At 41.1% G+C, this 17,762-nt stretch overlaps 1 protein-coding gene and 1 non-coding gene across 5 annotated transcripts in view; both read left to right on the top strand.

Moving 5' to 3' along the window:
* The window catches only part of SUZ12 (SUZ12 polycomb repressive complex 2 subunit), a 56,761-nt gene that overhangs the window by 26,528 nt on the left and 12,471 nt on the right, over nucleotides 1-17,762 (top strand). For 2 of the 4 annotated variants that reach the window (XM_004593889.2, XM_004593888.4), the window contains 8 exons: nucleotides 87-192; nucleotides 4,064-4,241; nucleotides 6,170-6,261; nucleotides 6,408-6,551; nucleotides 8,462-8,619; nucleotides 9,794-9,992; nucleotides 10,316-10,395; nucleotides 13,065-13,441. In XM_004593889.2, coding sequence (XP_004593946.2) covers nucleotides 87-192; nucleotides 4,064-4,241; nucleotides 6,170-6,261; nucleotides 6,408-6,551; nucleotides 8,462-8,619; nucleotides 9,794-9,992; nucleotides 10,316-10,395; nucleotides 13,065-13,410 — 1,303 coding nt within the window. In that variant the 3' untranslated portion in view covers nucleotides 13,411-13,441. Of the gene's footprint in view, nucleotides 1-86; nucleotides 193-4,063; nucleotides 4,242-6,169; nucleotides 6,262-6,407; nucleotides 6,552-8,461; nucleotides 8,620-9,793; nucleotides 9,993-10,315; nucleotides 10,396-13,064; nucleotides 13,442-17,762 lie in introns of those variants that run through there. The other 2 variants (XM_058675269.1, XM_058675268.1) reach the window with 1 other exon arrangement.
* On the top strand, nucleotides 8,821-8,923 carry LOC131482463 (small nucleolar RNA SNORA26). The gene has a single exon (XR_009247019.1). It is a non-coding gene; the product is annotated as a small nucleolar RNA SNORA26 (small nucleolar RNA).

Genomic DNA, 17,762 nt, shown 5'->3' with positions numbered 1-17,762 from the left:
CTTTTTAGTATAGACCTTAAGTTGTAGATTGCGTACTTAAACAGTAATGCACAGATTACTCTAAGGTGTATCTGTTTGTCTAACAGGCGCTTACAGCTTTTAGATGGGGAATATGAAGTAGCCATGCAGGAAATGGAAGAATGTCCAATAAGCAAGAAAAGAGCAACATGGGAGACTATTCTTGATGGGAAGGTATGGACCGCATAAGTACTGTGAGCATCTTGTAGTTAGGAACTCCCATTTCTGAACTCATGTTTTCTTCCCAAATACAAATTCATGTTGGAAATAGAGTCCTTCATTTTTGGAACTTTGAAAAATACAAGTAAAATGATATATAGTATTTAATGGAAAGGCATTGCTCTTCAAGCCAGATGGCCTGATTCAAATCTCTGGTCTTAGTTGAATGACTTTGGCAAAGTGCCTGTCTGTGTCTCAGTTTTTCTAATCTGCAAGGTAAGGGATGAAAGTGGTGCAGTGGGCCCGGCGGCGTGGCCTAGCGGCTAAAGTCCTCGCCTTGAAAGCCCCGGGATCCCACATGGGCGCTGGTTCTAATCCCGGCAGCTCCACTTCCCATCCAGCTCCCTGCTTGTGGCCTGGGAAAGCAGTCGAGGACGGCCCAATGCATTGGGACACTGCACCCGCGTGGGAGACCCGGAAGAAGTTTCTGGCTCCTGGCTTCGGATCGGCGCGCACCGGCCCGTTGCGGCTCACTTGGGGAGTGAATCATCGGACGGAAGCTCTTGCTCTCTGTCTGTCCTCCTCTGTGTATATCTGGCTGTAATAAAATGAATAAATCTTTAAAAAAAAAAAAAAAAAGAAAGTGGTGCAGTGAGGAGTTAATAAAATTTATAGCTTAGGTAGCACTGTACCTGACATACAATAAGTGCTCAAAAAAATGTTAACTGCTGTATTAAATCATTGATACAACAGCAGGTGACAGATGACAGAATAAACTTGCAAGAAATATACAGAGTTTAATAAAGCTTATTTAAAATTTTTTCTACATGATAAATGAATATACCTGTGTTTCTTGAATAGGCAGCCTCAAAGTACAAGTGTCATTTCTAAATTCAGTGTATATCATAAGCGTAAACTGAAAAGAATATTATTAGAAATGTATTCTGAAAATCTTTATTTACCACATATGGTTGCACGCACAGTAAACATAAAATAAACCACAAATGATATACTTTGATTCTTGATGCATAGTCCTGAAATAATGTGTATTTTTCAAATTTAGTGTATGATAAAGGTTGTGATTAATTTTGTATGGGAGACGTTAACAGTTAGAACAGATTGTAGCACTCTGGCTTTTTTTGTTTGTTTTATTTTGTTTGTTTATTTATTTGTTTTAAATTTTAACACTGGAGATAAATTTATACATAATAAGTTCCAGAAGGTTCGTAAACATAAACATAAAAAATAGCACTCCTTTCAATAGACTTGGACCAAAATAGGCCCTTGTAAGGATGATACAAATCAGAAAATTTAAAAATTTAAAAATGACTGGTAGAAAATAGAAATGGTATATTTGAAAAAAAACCAAATGTTAATATAGTGAACTCATTATATTATGAGTTTATAAGGAAGTAAGAACAGGATAAACAGTCTAGAAAAGGATGGCTCAAGCAGTTATCTAAAATGTTGTGGCCATCTCTGCGTTTATTATTTTTGTTAGGATTTTATTTATTTCAAAGGCACAGTTAGATAGGAAGAGACAGATCCTCCACCTGCTGCTTCATTCCCCAAATGGCTGCGACAGCCAGACTGAGGCTGAAACCTTCATCTGGGTCTCCCATGTGGGGACCAAGCTCCAAACAGTTGGACCATCTTTGTGCTGCTTCCCAGATGTGCAGGCTGGTTCTGAAGTGGACGGAGCTGAGACATGAACCACTGCTATGATGGGATGCTGGCGCCACAGTGTTGGCCCCTTAATTTATTTGTTTTTACAAAAATTATTGTAAGTTAATACACATTGCTTTGGAAGTCTTTTGGTAAAATAAGTTCCTAGACAGACTCGCTATGTCAAACCATGTTATATGATTACAGCTTTACTTCATTCAAAATTTATGGAAGTTTGCACACATGCACATTTACATTTTTGTTTTGTGTTTTGTTTTAGGTTTTTTTTTATTGGAAGGTCAGATTGACAGAGAAGAGAGAGAGGAAGGTCTTCCGTTCCCTGGTTCACTACCCAACGTGCTGCACTGGCCAGACCTGAGCCAGTCCAAAACCAAAACACAGGAGCTTTTTCTGGGTCTCCCACGCGGGTGCAGGGTCCCAAGGCTTTGGGTCGTCCATGACTGCTTTCCCAGACCACAAGCAGAGAGCTGGATGGGAAGTAGAGCAGCCAGGACAGTAGCAGGAGGGAGCCCATGTGGGATCCCTGGCATATGCATAGCAAGGGCACACTGTGCTGGACCCTAAAATTTTCTTGAAAGGTACTTAGGATATAGATTTATTTTGCATCTGAGCATTCACTCCACAAATGGCTGCTACATTGGCACAGGCTGGTCCTAAGTTAGGAGCATAGAATTCCATATAGAGCTCCCATGTTGGTCACAGGACCCATGGACTTGGGCCTCATCCACTGCTTACCAGGTACATTAGTAGGTAACTAGATCTGAAGTGGAGCAGCCAGGACATGAACCCATATGGGATCCTGGCACGTGCAGGGCGAGGACTTTATTAGGACTTTAGTAGCTAGGTCACTGTGTAGGCCCGGAAGTATGATTCTTTACTAACATTTTTCTTATCCTCAAAGGGAGAGATCACAGAAATTTCAAAAAGGATTTGATGATTATATAAAGAGAAATGCAATTATAGGAATTAATTGTAATTTCAAAAATTTAAGTTTAGAGTCACTAATAGAGTAATACCAGAAGTAAATATAATTGTATTAAGAAGGAAAGCTTATTTAATTATTGGGTTTTTATTTATTTGGAAGGCAGAAACAAAAACATCTAGCAGAAGTTATATCTCTAACATGGGCATCCAATGTGTTATTTTAAATGCTGCATCAAATTCTGTCCCTGGAAAGTTTATTTTAATCAAAAGATAGGGACATTACTTCTGAAGGTATTTTAGTTTAAGATGACAATGTTATTATCAGGTGAGCGATGACTGGGCAAGTAGAGATTCGAGTTTAGGGTGTAAGTATAAGGAAAAGATGAAGGATCAATTTGGAGTCATCAGCTTTATAGGTAAATCCTTGAAGATGGGTGAGAAATTGATGTACATGTCTAAAGATTAGCTGGGAACAAAAAGGGTATTAATGAGACTTCAGAACATCAAGGAAAACTACTAAGTGCAGGATCTTGTCAGTTTACCAAAAGGACTTGGAAGGCTTTGGAAAGCACAGTTTTGTTAACTGTGTTGTAAGAATATTGTGAATTGTTTATCAACATAACAAATGGAAGCTTTCCTATGAAACCTTGGATTTCTTATTTCACTTAAGAAATGTGTACATTTTGGGCCCAGTGCCAGTGGCCTAGTGGCTAAAGTCCTTGGCTTGAACACTGCAGGATCCCGTTTCTAATTCCGGCAACTCCATTTCCCATCCAGCTCCCTATTTGTGGCCTGGGAAAACAGTTGAGGACGGCCCAAAGCTTTGGGACCCCGCACATTTGTGGTAGACCCGGAAAGAAGTTCCTGGCTCCTGGCTTCAGATTGGAGCAGCACCAGCCGTTGTGGTCACATGGGAAGTGAACCATCGAATGGAAGAGCTTCCTCTCTGTCTCTCCTCTTTGTATATCTGCCTTTCCAGGAAAAATAAAATAGATCTTTAAAAAGAAAAAACATGTGAACATTTGGCTGGGTTGGATCCATATTTCCTCATGGCAACAGTTCAGCTATTCCTGCTAAGCAGTTTCCTCTGAGCTAGTCTGTATGTCTTTTCCTGCTAAATAGTGTCTACAACATACGTTTGTTTTATTGTCCATCTCTCTGATTGTTTAGGAAAATCTATTAATTTAGATCATACTGACTTGTGAAGGGAATGTGTTTTGTTTTGTTTTTTTTATGCTTACAATTTTGTCACCTTTTGATGATTTTTATTTTTTAGAGGCTGCCTCCATTTGAAACATTTTCTCAGGGACCTACGTTGCAGTTTACTCTTCGGTGGACAGGAGAGACCAATGATAAGTCTACAGCGCCTATAGCCAAGCCTCTTGCTACTAGAAATTCAGAGAGTCTGCATCAAGAAAATAAGCCTGGTTCAGTTAAAACTGCTCAAGCCATTGGTAAGGGAACCTCTGTAGAGATACATTAATCACAGGGGCTAATGTTCAACATAGGTAGTCACAGTGCAGGTAAGGAAACCTCAGATACAAGACTGAATTCTAGTCCAAGTCTTTCCAGATTCCAGCTTCCTGGCTAATGTCAAACGTTGATAGTAGCCGGTGGCAGCATAAGTACTTTGGTCACTGCCACATACATGGGAGAGCTGGATTCAATGTCTGGTATAAGCCTGGGATTGCAGTCATTTGGGCAGTGACCCCCAAGGTAGAAGACTCTCCAACTGTTCCATCCCCTCTCTCTCTACCTTTCAAATTATGTTTGAAAAGTTTAGATTATAATGCCTTGCAAATAGCCTAGCAGCTAAAGTCCTCGCCTTGAATGCACCAGGATCACATATGGGCACCGGTTCTAATCCTGGCAGCCCTGCTTCATTTCCAGCTCCCTACTTGTGGCCTGGGAAAGCAGTCGAGGACGGCCCAAAGCCTTGGGACCCTGCGCCCACATGGGAGACCCAGAGGAGGCTCCTGCCTCGTGGCTTAACCACTAAGCAAAATGCTCATCCCTACAGTCCATTGTAAGAAAAAGAGATGGAGTTAGCCATCTACTGAGGTAAGGCTGATCTGGCAGTATGCTTTATGAACACTGATTGAGTTTGGTTTGGAAGAGAGAGCAAGCAAGCAAGCTGACATCTACCTGGCCACAGTGACTGGTGCTGGGTCAGGCTAAACCCAGCAACAGGAGCTTCTTCAGGTGCCAAGGCCCGAGTACCTGAGCATTGTCCCCTGCACTCCAGGCACATTAGCAGGAAGCTGGGTGGGAAGTGGAGCAACCAGAACTCAAACCAGTGCCCTTACAGGACGTCAGCACTACAGGCAGTGCCTTAGCTTATTGTACCAACACCCTCAGCCCCAGGAGCACAGTTTCAGGCCTGAGAGCATAAGGTTTTTCTGTTGTTGCTGTTGTTTTTAGATTTTATTTTTATTGGGAAGGCAGATACACAGAAGAGACAGAGAAAGATCTTCCATCCTCTGGCTCACTCCCTAGTTGGCCACAATGGCCACAGTTGAGCTGGTCTGAAGCCAGGAGCCTCTTACGCGTCTTCCAAGCAAGCTGCAGGGTCCCAATACTGAAGGCCACAAGCAGGGAGCTGGGTGGGAAGTGGAGCAGCCTGGGATAGAACTGGCCTCTGTGTGGGATCCCATTGCATGCAGGGTGAGGACTCTAGCCGCTAGGCTACCTTGCCAGGCCCACCCTGTGTTTTTATCTTCCTGTTGAAAGAATGTATAAGGATTACAGTGTCCTTGGCTTTGACTTCTTGTTCACATTCATCATGTGCAGGACTCTGTCAAAGTGTTGTTAAAAAGATGCAAGAAATGATGTATGTCAGCTGAGAATAAATCAAAGAAGTGTATGTGAATAGATGCACGCATGCACACACATATCCAGCTGTGGCTACATCAGGAAAAATACCCTTCTTATGTCTGAAAGGAGATAGGCCAAAACAATTGATGATCATCATCATTGAGACTTCGAATGGTTTTAATACAGCCACCTCCCCCTTTTTTAAAAATTGTGTAACATTTGGTAAAGAATCACCTACTGAATGCCGTCTTCCTGCTGGGCAGTGGGAACATAACCAGTGGACAGCTATGCTCTGACAAGTGCTTAGAGCAAAGTGCTGAGAACAAAACATCACTATTTCTGGGGCAGTTTAGAACACAGGGTTTTTAAAAGAGTCCTTCCAATAAGGATCTTACCATCTGATTAGGGGTATTGATTAATAGGATTATTCTGATGATTGTTAGTTGAGGATGAGGACCGAAATTATGTTAGCAGAAACAAATAGAATTCTGTGACGTGTTTCATAATTTTCCTGACATTTCATTTTATTGGGCACTAGTATCCTCATTAAATATAAAATTATTTTCAGCTGTTAAAGAGTCACTGCCTACAGATCTACAAACAAGAAAAGAAAAAGATACTTCAAATGAAAACAGACAAAAGTTAAGAATATTTTATCAGGTAAATACAGCAGATCCTTCCTTTTAAGTACTCATGTTTATAATCTGAAATTTTGGAAGATCTTGAATTTGATTTTGTTTTGCAAGTGTTTTAGCTATTTTTAGGGATGTGTGATTTGACGGTTTGTTGGTTTTGTGTTTTTTTAGTTTCTTTACAACAACAACACAAGACAGCAGACTGAAGCAAGAGATGACCTCCATTGCCCTTGGTGCACCCTGAACTGCCGCAAACTGTACAGCTTACTGAAGCATCTTAAACTCTGCCATAGCAGGTTTATCTTCAACTACGTTGTAAGTCATTTTTCATTCTCTTTATCACTAATATTACATATGAAGTGAGACATCCTGACTTCTCAGTTTGTAATTTGTGTAAAAATTCCAGAATTTCTGCATTATTCGATTCCTGTGAGTACATTAAAGTAAATGATTTAGAACTTTATATCAGGCATTTTTAGCAAGAACAGTTCAGGTAAGAAATTTGTAGTTTTCACCAAGCCAGAAAATGGCAGTCAAATTTTCTGGCTTTATGTGTTGATAGAGAGGACCCCCAATCTTTTGGTTAATTTCTCAAATTCCTGCATTAGCCAGAGCTGGGCCAGACTAAACTGAAGAGCCAGGAACTTCATCCTGTGTCTCTGTACGTTGCCGGGCCCTGTGTACTTGGGCCATCATCTCTTACCTGTCAGGTACATTATTAGCGACAACTTGCCTTGGAAACAACCAGGGTTGAATCCAAGACACCATGGTATGGTATGAGTAGGCATTCCAAGGGAGACTTTACCATACCCCCAAAACTTGCCCTCAGACTCTTTTTTTTTTTTTTTAAGATTTATTTTTATTGGAAAGTCAGATATGCATAGAGGAGGAGAGACATGAAGATCTTCCTTCTAGTGATTTACTCCCCAGGTGGCCTCAATAGCTGGTGCTGCGCTGATCTGAAGCCAGGATCTCTTCCAGGTCTCCTACACAAGTGCAGGGTCCCAAGGCTGTGGGCTGTCCTCCACAGCTTTCTCAGGCCACAGGCAGGGAGCTGGATGGGAAGTGGAGCTGCCAGGATTAGAACTGGCTCCTATTTGGGATCCTGGCACTTTCAAGGCAAGTGCTTTATGTGCTAGGCCATCGTGCCAGGCCCCAGCTTCTTTTTTTATATAGATTTATTTATTTGAAAGGCAGAGTTAAAGAGACAGAACATCTTCCATCTACTAGTTCACTTCCCAAATGACTTTAGCAGCAGTGACCGGGGCAGGACAAAGCCAGGAGACTGGGATTCCATCCATGGGTAGCATGACCCCAAACACTCAAGCAGTTGTCCATCATCTTCCCTAGCGCATTAGCAGGGAGCTGAATTGGAAGCAGAGCAGCGAGTACTCAGACCTGCATTCGGACACAGGATGGTGAGGATTGTAAGGCATGGATTAACTGGTTTTGCCACAGTGTCAGCTCAGTATTTCAACACATTTTTAACTTCACATCTTCTGAGTTTTTGTTATAAGATCTATTTATTTTGATTCAAAAGGCAAATTTGCAGAGAGAAGGAAATACAAAGAAAGTTCTTCCATCTGCTGGTTCACTCCCCAAGCAGCTATACCTTCCAGAGCTGAGCCGATTTGAAGCCAGGAGCTTTTTCTATTTCTCTCAAATGGTGAAGGGTTCCAGAGCTTTGTGCCATCTTCCACTGCTTTCCCAGGACACAAGCAGGAAGATGGATGGGAAGTAGTTTAGCCGGGACACAAACTGGCGCCCAAATGGAATCCTGGTGTGTGCAAGGGGAGGATTTAGCCAATGGGCCGTCATACCAGGCACTCTTCTGAATTTCTATACACCAAACTAACATTCCTGACTTCAGTTTCAGAACATAAAGAATCTGGGCTGCCATTGTGCACTGTGGGCTGAGCTGCTGATTCCCGCCTCCCATATCAGAATGCTAGTTTGAGTCTTGGCTGCTGTTTTTATATCCAGTTCCCCGTTGATGTGCCAGGGAAGGCAATGCATAACGAATCCATGTGTTTGGGCTCTGTCCACATGTATGAGACCTGCCAGAAGCTCCTAGCTCCAACTGTGGTCATCCCTGCAGTTGAGGTTATCTGTGGAGTAAACATCGGATGGAAGATTTCTGGCTCTCTTTGTTTATGGCTTTTGTTTTGAAATGAATTATTTTTTAGAAAGTGAAATGCAAATACTTTGTTTTGTTTTGTTCACAGTATCATCCAAAAGGTGCTAGGATAGATGTTTCTATCAATGAGTGTTACGATGGCTCCTACGCAGGAAATCCTCAGGATATTCATCGCCAACCTGGATTTGCTTTTAGCCGAAATGGACCAGTAAAGAGAACGCCTATTACACACATTCTTGTGTGCAGGTAAGTAACAAGAAAATCCTATGATCAAAGTTTATTCTCTGACTCCTTTTATTCCGAGTTTTGATTGTTCATGGTTACTGCTTCCTGCAGTTGTTACTGGATTTAAAAATGCCTGCCTAAAAAGTTTCTGTATGCATTCCTAGGTAGGAACCTGCACTCTGTGGGGTAATGTGAACTGTAAAGAATTGTACACCCTTTCCTGTGCCCTTTCACAGCTTTCAGATTGCTTTAAGAGGCTGACACAGAAGGGAAAAGGTAGTCTGTAAAACCTAGAGAAGACCTTGTCACTTGTTGAGTCACAGCTGAAATGAAACATAGGAAGAACGGTGTGTGCTAATGTGCATTGAAATGTCTCCCAAACTTGGACATCATTCATGTATAAATAAAGCCAATTATTCATGGTCTTAAAAAAAAAAGAAAAAAACAACAACTGTTGGGCCCTTGCACATTAGCCTAGTGCTAAATCCTCACCTTGAATCAACCAAGATCCCATAAGGCCGCTGGTTCGTGTCCCGGTTGCCAACTCCTGGCTTTGGATCAGCTCTGGCTATTGCAGCTACCTGGGGAGTGAACCACTGGACAGATCTTTCTGTATTTCCTTCTCTCTGTAACTCTGCCTTTCCAATACACAAACAAGAAGACCTGTCTGTGTTGTTTGCCCACATGAGAGTGTCCTGTTAGGCACCACCTGACACTGAGGAGCCTCCTATAGGCATTACTATCTCAGTGCTGTGTTCACAGCCACTGATTTGACTGCTGAGATTATTTTGTTTGTGAGAATTTTTTTATCTTTGTAAAACTAAAAAAAAACAAAAAAAAACCCTAAATTCCTGTGTAGTTATAATCAATATTGTGGTTTTCCACTTTGTACATTCATATTGTTACAGTCCACAGTTTTGACATTGTATATGCATATTTTTGCCTTAACAAACCCTAAGTTGCACTTCTTGTGTTCCTTTCTATATTGACATCCAGGCATTTAATTTTATCCTTAATACTTTGATTTTGACATGCAATAGGTTAGCTCCACATTATGCATAGATAAAAGAGAGTGGAGGGTGGGATAGCTTCCTACTGTCATGGTTTTATAAAATGATGATATTGTAAATTATTGCATTTCTGTGGTTAATTGGTATAGATGTAGGTGCTGCATTTACATATTTATTTTCTTTAGGCCAAAGCGAACAAAAGCAAGCATGTCTGAATTTCTTGAATCTGAAGATGGAGAAGTGGAACAGCAGCGCACCTACAGCAGTGGCCACAATCGCCTGTATTTCCATAGCGACACCTGCTTACCTCTCCGTCCACAAGAAATGGAGGTAGACAGTGAAGATGAAAAAGATCCTGAATGGCTAAGAGAAAAAACCATTACAGTAAGTGTCATCTTACTCATTTCAGTTATTAGTGGTGATCTTAGAATTTTATGATTAAATGAAGTTTTTGAGAAGCTGTTTTTCTAAGTGAAGGAATTCAGAACAGTTTTTATGATTGCATAATTTCAATTCTTTGTGTGAATATTGAATATTTTCTATATTCATAGGTAACTTATAGCTTGCTTCGTTTGTAAATTACTACTTAAATAGAAATTGATTTTAAGAAATGTCACTTTGCCCTTTTTACTTTTAAAATATTTTTAAGTCAGTTTTTTCATAAAATCAATTTACTCTTCACTCAGTTTTGTTTTTTAATGTTTTAGCAAATTGAAGAGTTCTCTGATGTTAATGAAGGAGAAAAAGAAGTGATGAAGCTGTGGAATCTCCATGTCATGAAGCATGGGTAGGGCATTTTTAAGTTAATTTAAATGTTGCCTTGTTTATGCTGTTCTTGCTGCTTCCTATTATTTTAAGATTGACTGATTGATCTGAAGGCAGACCCACAGAGGGGAGCAGATAAGAGACAGATCTGCCTGATTGAGGTGCCTTAGCAGGGAGCCGGATCAGAAGGAGGGCAGGCAGGATTCAGCCTGGTCCCCGTGTGGTAGGCAGCCCTGCAGAGGGCAGCGTAGTGCACTGTGCTGCAGTGCTGGCCCTGCTCTGTGATATTCTATAACTTTATCTGTTGGGGCTGTGCTCCACATTTGATTACTTTAGTTGTGTGTCCATTATTCCTAGCTCAAAGTGTCTGGATTATATAAAGGAAATAGTGACATTTAGAAAACCTAAGGAAGGAATTTCCCACCTCTTCACAGAAAGTATTTAAAGAGCCTTGTTTTCTTTCATTATTTGCGTATTTACATGAGTTGAGTTGAGCAGCTTGATATTGTGACTTTTCAGGCAGAGTAATTTCTAAAAGTTATAGGTTAATAATGTCTTTTTTGTTAATGTGTTACATGTCTGAAAATTCTGGAAATTTAATTTCAGAATTATTACCACAAATTAAGAAAGAAAAATTACTAGAGAAAATATGACTGATTTCTGCTTTGTATCTTAGGTCAAAATCAAGGCAGAAAATTAAGGGAATTCTCAAATTGCTTAGCCAGTTCTATTTCAGTGCTTTCATTAAAATCTGTTCTTTACAACTATTCAGGTTTTTCTGTAGTGGCAATGTAAAGTAGAGGCACACTCACTTGGCTTTCTAAGATGCGCAGGTGTTAAGGTTTCCATGCTGGACTGTGTTTCAGTGTAGTTATTGTTCTGTATGATTTCAGTTAATTCTCTAAAATGTTACTGATCGTACATGCACCTAGCCGCCAGCACAACCACAATTATATTGCTTATTCTGGCAGTTACTATAAAAAAAGAGTAAATTTTAATTTTGTTTGAAAGGCTGTACTCCGTTGCCTTCAGACCCTAGAGGGAGCTTGATAAAAAATTGAGTAATCAGGACTTGAACCAGCAGGTCAGGTCCTGGCTTTGAAACTACTATACCCCAGCAATATTTGTTTATTTTTATTGAAAAGGCAGAGAGACAGAGAGGAGGAGAGACAAAGAGGAAGATCTTCCGTCCCATGGTCACTTCCCAAGCGGCCACAATGGCCAGAGCTGAGCCAATCCGAAGCCAGGAGCCTCCTCTGTGTCTTCCAAGGCTTCGGACCATCCTCAACTGCTTTCCCAGGCCACAAGCAGGGAGCTGGATGGGAAGTGGGGCTGCCAGGATTAGAACCGGCAGCCATATGGGATCCTGGCGTTTTCAAGGCAAGGACTTTAGCTGTTATGCTGTCACGCCGGGCCCTAAATTTTTTTTAAAAGATTTGATTTGGGCCTTTCAGTGTAGTGTGACAGAAAAATCGTCAGCTGCAACATCAGCAACCCATGCAGACACTGATTCAAGCCCTGGTGGCCATGGTCTCTTCCCGTTCCCTAGTAGTGACAGTCTGTGAGAGCAGAGCGACAGCCTGAGTGCTTAGACCACTGCAGCAGCTTGGGAGGCGCGAGTGAAATTCTTGGCTCCCGGTTTCCTCTTGACCAGCACTTGTGGTTGTAGCCACTTGGGAAGTGAACCACTGGACACACAATCCCTAACAACTTCCAGAGAATACTTCTATAAATGTCTTGGGACCAGCAGGGTAGTGCATCAGGCTAATCCTCCTCTGGCATTGCATATGGGTGCCAGGTCGAGTCCCTGCTGCTCCACTTCCCGTCCAGCCTCGGAAAGCAGTGGAGGACAGTTCGAGCAGGAGCTCCTGGCTCCCCTTTGAATCAGCTCTGCGCAGCTTGTTGCAGCCATTTGGGGAGTGAAAAAGCAGATAGAAGACGTCTCTGCTTTTCCTCTGTATAAATCTGTGTTTCAAATAACAAAAATAAATCTTTTTAAAAATATTATCATGGGCCCGGCGGCGTGGCCCAGCAGCTAACATCCTCACCTTGAAAGCCCCGGGATCCCATATGGGCGCCGGTTCTAATCCCGGCAGCTCCACTTCCCATCCAGCTCCCTGCTTGTGGCCTGGGAAAGCAGTGGAGGATGGCCCAAAGGTTTGGGACCCTGCACCCGTGTGGGAGACCCAGAGGAGATTCCTGGTTCCCGGCTTTGGATCTGCACAGCACCAAGTGTTGTGGTCACTTGAGGAGTGAATCATCGGACGGAAGATCTTCCTCTCTGTCTCTCCTCCTCTCTGTATATCTGACTTTATAATAAAAATAAATAAATCTTTTAAAAAAATGTTATCATGAAAACGTAAAGAAGGACTACTTAAATAAACTGGAGATCATGGAGAAAATCTAAAAGGTAGTGTTTGTATAGAGAATCAGTAAAAGTGGTGCTTCCAAAAGAAAATATTGTACACAAAAGTGACATCTGCTTTTACAAAAGCAAGTGTTGGAGCGCTGGGTACATTAAAACTTTTTAAATTTCTGAAATAGTTTGTTCAGGAAATTTTATCTCAGTTTCCACTGCTTATTAAATTCCTTTTGCCTAAATTTGGGTGTGACCCTATTGTTAATGGTTTTCACTGTTGTGGTTGATTAAATGGTTTGTATTGCTGTTAATGTTTCGTTTTATCTGCATAGGTTTATTGCTGACAATCAAATGAATCACGCCTGTATGCTGTTTGTAGAAAATTATGGACAGAAGATAATTAAGAAGAATTTATGTCGAAACTTTATGCTTCATCTAGTCAGCATGCATGACTTTAATCTTATTAGCATAATGTCAATAGATAAAGCTGTTACCAAGCTCCGTGAAATGCAGCAAAAACTAGAAAAAGGAGAAACTGCGTCCCCTACAAATGAAGAAATAACTGAAGAACCAAATGGAACAGCAAACGGATTTAGTGACGTTAACTCAAAAGAGAAAGCTTTGGAAACAGATGTTGTCTCAGGGGTTTCAAAACAGAGCAAAAAACAAAAACTCTGAAAATAAAACCTAACCCCATGTTATGGACAAACACTGAAGTTGCATTCAAGGGAATTCAGCCTCGACGAAGAGTTGTGGTTTTCTTTTGTTTAAAAACAAAAAGCAAAATGTCACAGGCTCCCGACAGGCAGTGTTAGATGAAGTGAATGATTTCAACAAGGAGAGTGGTACCAGGTCCTGCTGCACGCCACGCACCATTACATGTTTACTAGTTTTATTGATGTCATAAAAACATTTTCTAGTTTGAGCATGCAAAGCAATACTTCAGAGAGTATTTTTTAAGTGCAGCAGTTGTCTTATGACATGTATAAACTCTAGAAATGATTTCATATTTATAATGCTTTTTGCATTTGTGACTGCTGTTTTTCTATGTATTGCAGGATATTTTCTTGGTGAAGGAAAATTGGAGTGCAGTTCCCTTTTTTTAAGAAATTGAAGACTGCGAAATTGTGTTGCACTACCACATTTACAGTCAAACCTTGTTCCTTGATTTTGAAATCATAAATTTGAATTCATATTAGATTTCACATAAAATTCATTTTACAATTTTAAAGTAGCACTTCTTCATCTAATGCCTGTCTGAGAGTTCATTGTTGACATTGTTGACAGTGAAATGTCACATTGATTTATAAGGTCACTGACCGTTTGTTTTCAGTGGTTATAGTGCATTGCTCACCCAGTATATTTTAAAAACTTGAACATTTTACTGTTTGTCTTTTTTTTCCCAGTTATGTAATCACATGGAAAATTCAGCTGTTCACATCTTTTCATTAAGATTGTAAACCGTGAGAAGAATCAGTCTGAAGTTTTTCAGACGCCGCTTTTTCAGGAGTGGGGAAATGAACCAGAAACTGTTGTCCCTTTTTTTTTTTTCCCTCTTGACAAGGATGTCTTTGTAATGTATTTCATGGTTAAAATATCCAATGCAGATAAGCTGACTTGAATTATTTTTGAGCAATTTTGCCCTGTGTTGTGTGTTTTACACACATTTGCAGTTGGATTTTTTCCAACAGAAAGCAGTTTCACTACTGGCACATTAATAAGCACCGATAGGTCTTTATTCCAACTCCAAGCACTGTGGTTAAGTAACATCACCTCAGTTTTTTATTATCCTTAAAGATATTGCATTTTCATATTCTTTATTTATAAAGGATCAATGCTGCTGTAAATACAGGTATTTTTGATTTTTTAGTTTCATTCCACCACCATCAGATGCAGTTCCCTATTTTGTTTAATGAAGGGGGATATATAAGCTTTCTAATGGTGTCTTCAGAAATTTATAAAGTGTAAATACTGGTTTGATTGGTCTTTAAGATGTGTTTAACTGTGAGACTATTTAACAGATAGTGTGGATGTGAACTGTCATCCAGTATTCAGTTCTTAGTCATTGATTTCTGTGTTAAAATAGGAAAGAGGGAAACTGCAGCTTTCAGTACAGATTCCTTGGTTGGTAAACTCTCCCAGTGATGAGTTCCAGGAAACGGATTTTTGCCTTTGCATAGTGGATCTCGAGCATTTCTCTCGAGCTTTAATTTGCTAAAGCTGTGCACATATGTAAAAAAAAATAGATTATTTTAGGGGAGATGTAGGTGTAGAATTATTGCTTATGTCATTTCTTAAGCAGTTATGCTCTTAATGCTTAAAAGAAGGCTAGCATTGTTTGCACAAAAAGTTGGTGATTCCCTCCCCCAAATAGTAATGAAATTACTTCTGTTGAGTAAACTTTTTATGTCATCTTATAATAAAAGCTGAAAAAATCCCTTTGTTTCTATTTATAAAAAAAAAGCTTTTCTATATGTACCCTTGATAACAGATTTTGAAGAAATCATGTAAAATGATAAAGCTTTTGAATGGTACAGTAGATGTAAAAAAAATTCAGTTTAAAAGAACGTTTGTTTTTACATTAAATGTTTATTTGAAATCAAATGATTTTGTACATAAAGTTCAGTAATATAAAAGTTATATACTGTTTTTGGCATTTTTTCCCCCTGCTGTTATGCATTGTGTACATTAAAATGTTTCAAACACCATGGTGAGAATCCAGAAACCGTCCACCAGTCAAGTCTAACCATGTGTGTTCTAAAGGATGAAAACAGAAACGACACTGATGGTTTTCCTTAACTTTCCTTGCTGTTTGGTCCAGGCCAAGAACACATGCCGGGAGCTTTGACTATAAAGTGAAATTAAATGTAAATGTATTTTTCGACTTATGATGGGTTTATTGGTGCATAACTCCACCATAAATGGAGAAGCAACAAGCTGGTTAACCTGGCATCCATACATATAAATGGAATTCTGTGCACCTGTCAGAGGCAGGGAGTCAGGAGCAGAACCGATGAGGCACTAAAGCCAACATTTAAGAGGATAGTTCACTATACACCTTAGGGAAACTGGGGAATTACCAGCATTTAGGTTGTAAAATGCATCTGAAGTGATAACAGAACAGCTTCCAGAGAAGACAGCAATAGGAAGAAACATTGTATTTGAGCCTTTTGAGTTTGTATTTTAAAATGAAGTTTAAGAAATGGGGTTGAAGAAGAGTATTATATTCAAAACAAACAACACTGGTGCTAGTGGACACACACAAGGATACTGTCCCAGAACCTAGTAGAAAGAACCAGTACCTAGAACAGAATTTGTATTGAGTAAAACTCAGAACTCAGAAGTTACTGTCAAAACACCCCTCAGCCCCCTGCTGGCTCCTTGTCACCTGCCCTGGAGAGTGTGTCTAGGAGGGCTCTGGTACAGGGGAGGCTCGCGTGCCATCTGGTGAGCAGGTCCTGCCTGCGAGGTGGAGAAGCTGCTGGTGTCCAGCCTGTCCGTCAGAGTCTGTGCTAGGGACCCGTGGCTCCTCCTGGGTACTGCAATTCACACTTCTGAAACCAGACCTGGATTCGTGGCTTAGGACTTTTCAACAACACGCCGGGATACTAGGTCTTGTCAAAGGCTCCAGTAAGAATTGGCACGCATCTTTATCTTTGTCAAACTTGGTACTTCTGTGCCTCCGGCCTCCAGGTGTTCCAAGTGGGAATCCCATAGCATGTCATCTGCAATGTCCACCACAGCTAGAACCTGCAGCACACATTCAGATACTGACAAAGCTGACATGGCTTGAAAACAACTGCAGCTGTGGTCTGCAGAGTGCTTGGCATTGGGAGTGGGAGCTGAAGTCATTGAGGCCAGATCTCGAATAACAGGGAAATCTGCAGCACCAGCATTCCCCTTATGGATGCCAGTTCAAGTCCTGGCTGCTCCACTTCATATCCAGCAACCTGCTAATGTGTTTGGGGAAGTCGTTGAAGATCCAGAAACTCCTGGCTTCAGACTGTCCCAGCTTTAGTCACTGTAGCCATTTGGGAAGTGACCCAGCAGATGGAAGATTTCTCTATCTCCCTTTAACCTTGCCATTCAAATAAATAAGTCACGTGGCGTGGATGTGGAATGAAGATCATCAAAAAAGAAAAACGTATTGGGGCAGGTGTCCTGACACTGCTTAAGATGTAGGTGAGCTACAATGCAGCAGCACACGCTTGAATCCTAGCTGCTGCTTCCTGCCAACGTGCCTGGGCCTTGCCACTTGCAAGGGAGACTTTCATGGAGTTGCCACCTCCTGATCTTAGCCTGGCCCAGCCCCGGCCATTAGGGCCATTTGTTAAGTGAATCAGCAGGTGGGACAGGTCTGTCTGCCCTCTCACCAAGTCTTTAAATCAAATAAACCCCAATATAAAAAAAGTATCAGTATTCAAAAGTAATGACAGATACCCATATATAAAAAAATCTAAGGCAGTAGGTCCCATACTTCAGGACTTCAGAGACTAATAATACAAAGTTTTTTTGTCATAGCATCCCATATGATGGCCTGTCCAGTCCTAGCTGCTTTGCTTCTGATCTAGCTCCCTGCTAAAGCAGCTTAGGAAGGTAGTGGAAGATGGCCCAAGTCTGGGACCCTGCTCCCAGAAAAAGCTACAGACTCGAGCAGCCCAGCTCCAGTTGGTGCAGGCAATTGAGGAGTGAACCAGTGGATGGAAGAATCTGTCTGTCCTCTGTGATTCTGCCTTTCAAAAATAAATCAACCAACCAGTCAAGCCCAACTGAACTCTCCCCTTTATCCACATTATTAATTCATCAAGTCCTGGGTCTCATTTAACGTAGTAGATACGTTTCCTTTACTGCCACTGGCTCACTGCTCAGCACCACAGTCCGCTGCCTGATGTCTTTCACTCCTGTTCACTGTTTGAAAACCTCATGTCTAACTACTGTGCTTCACCACAGTACACAAGCTCACACAGTCTGCCCCGGGCCGTCCTTCCAGCCTGCTCTCCAGCCATGGCACCCTCACTACAGCCTCTCCG

The sequence above is a fragment of the Ochotona princeps genome, chromosome 17, assembly GCF_030435755.1.
Source record: "Ochotona princeps isolate mOchPri1 chromosome 17, mOchPri1.hap1, whole genome shotgun sequence".
Lineage (NCBI taxonomy): Eukaryota > Metazoa > Chordata > Mammalia > Lagomorpha > Ochotonidae > Ochotona > Ochotona princeps.
The sequence above is the reverse complement of the archived record's forward strand: the minus strand, read 5'-3'. Positions and strand labels throughout refer to the sequence as shown.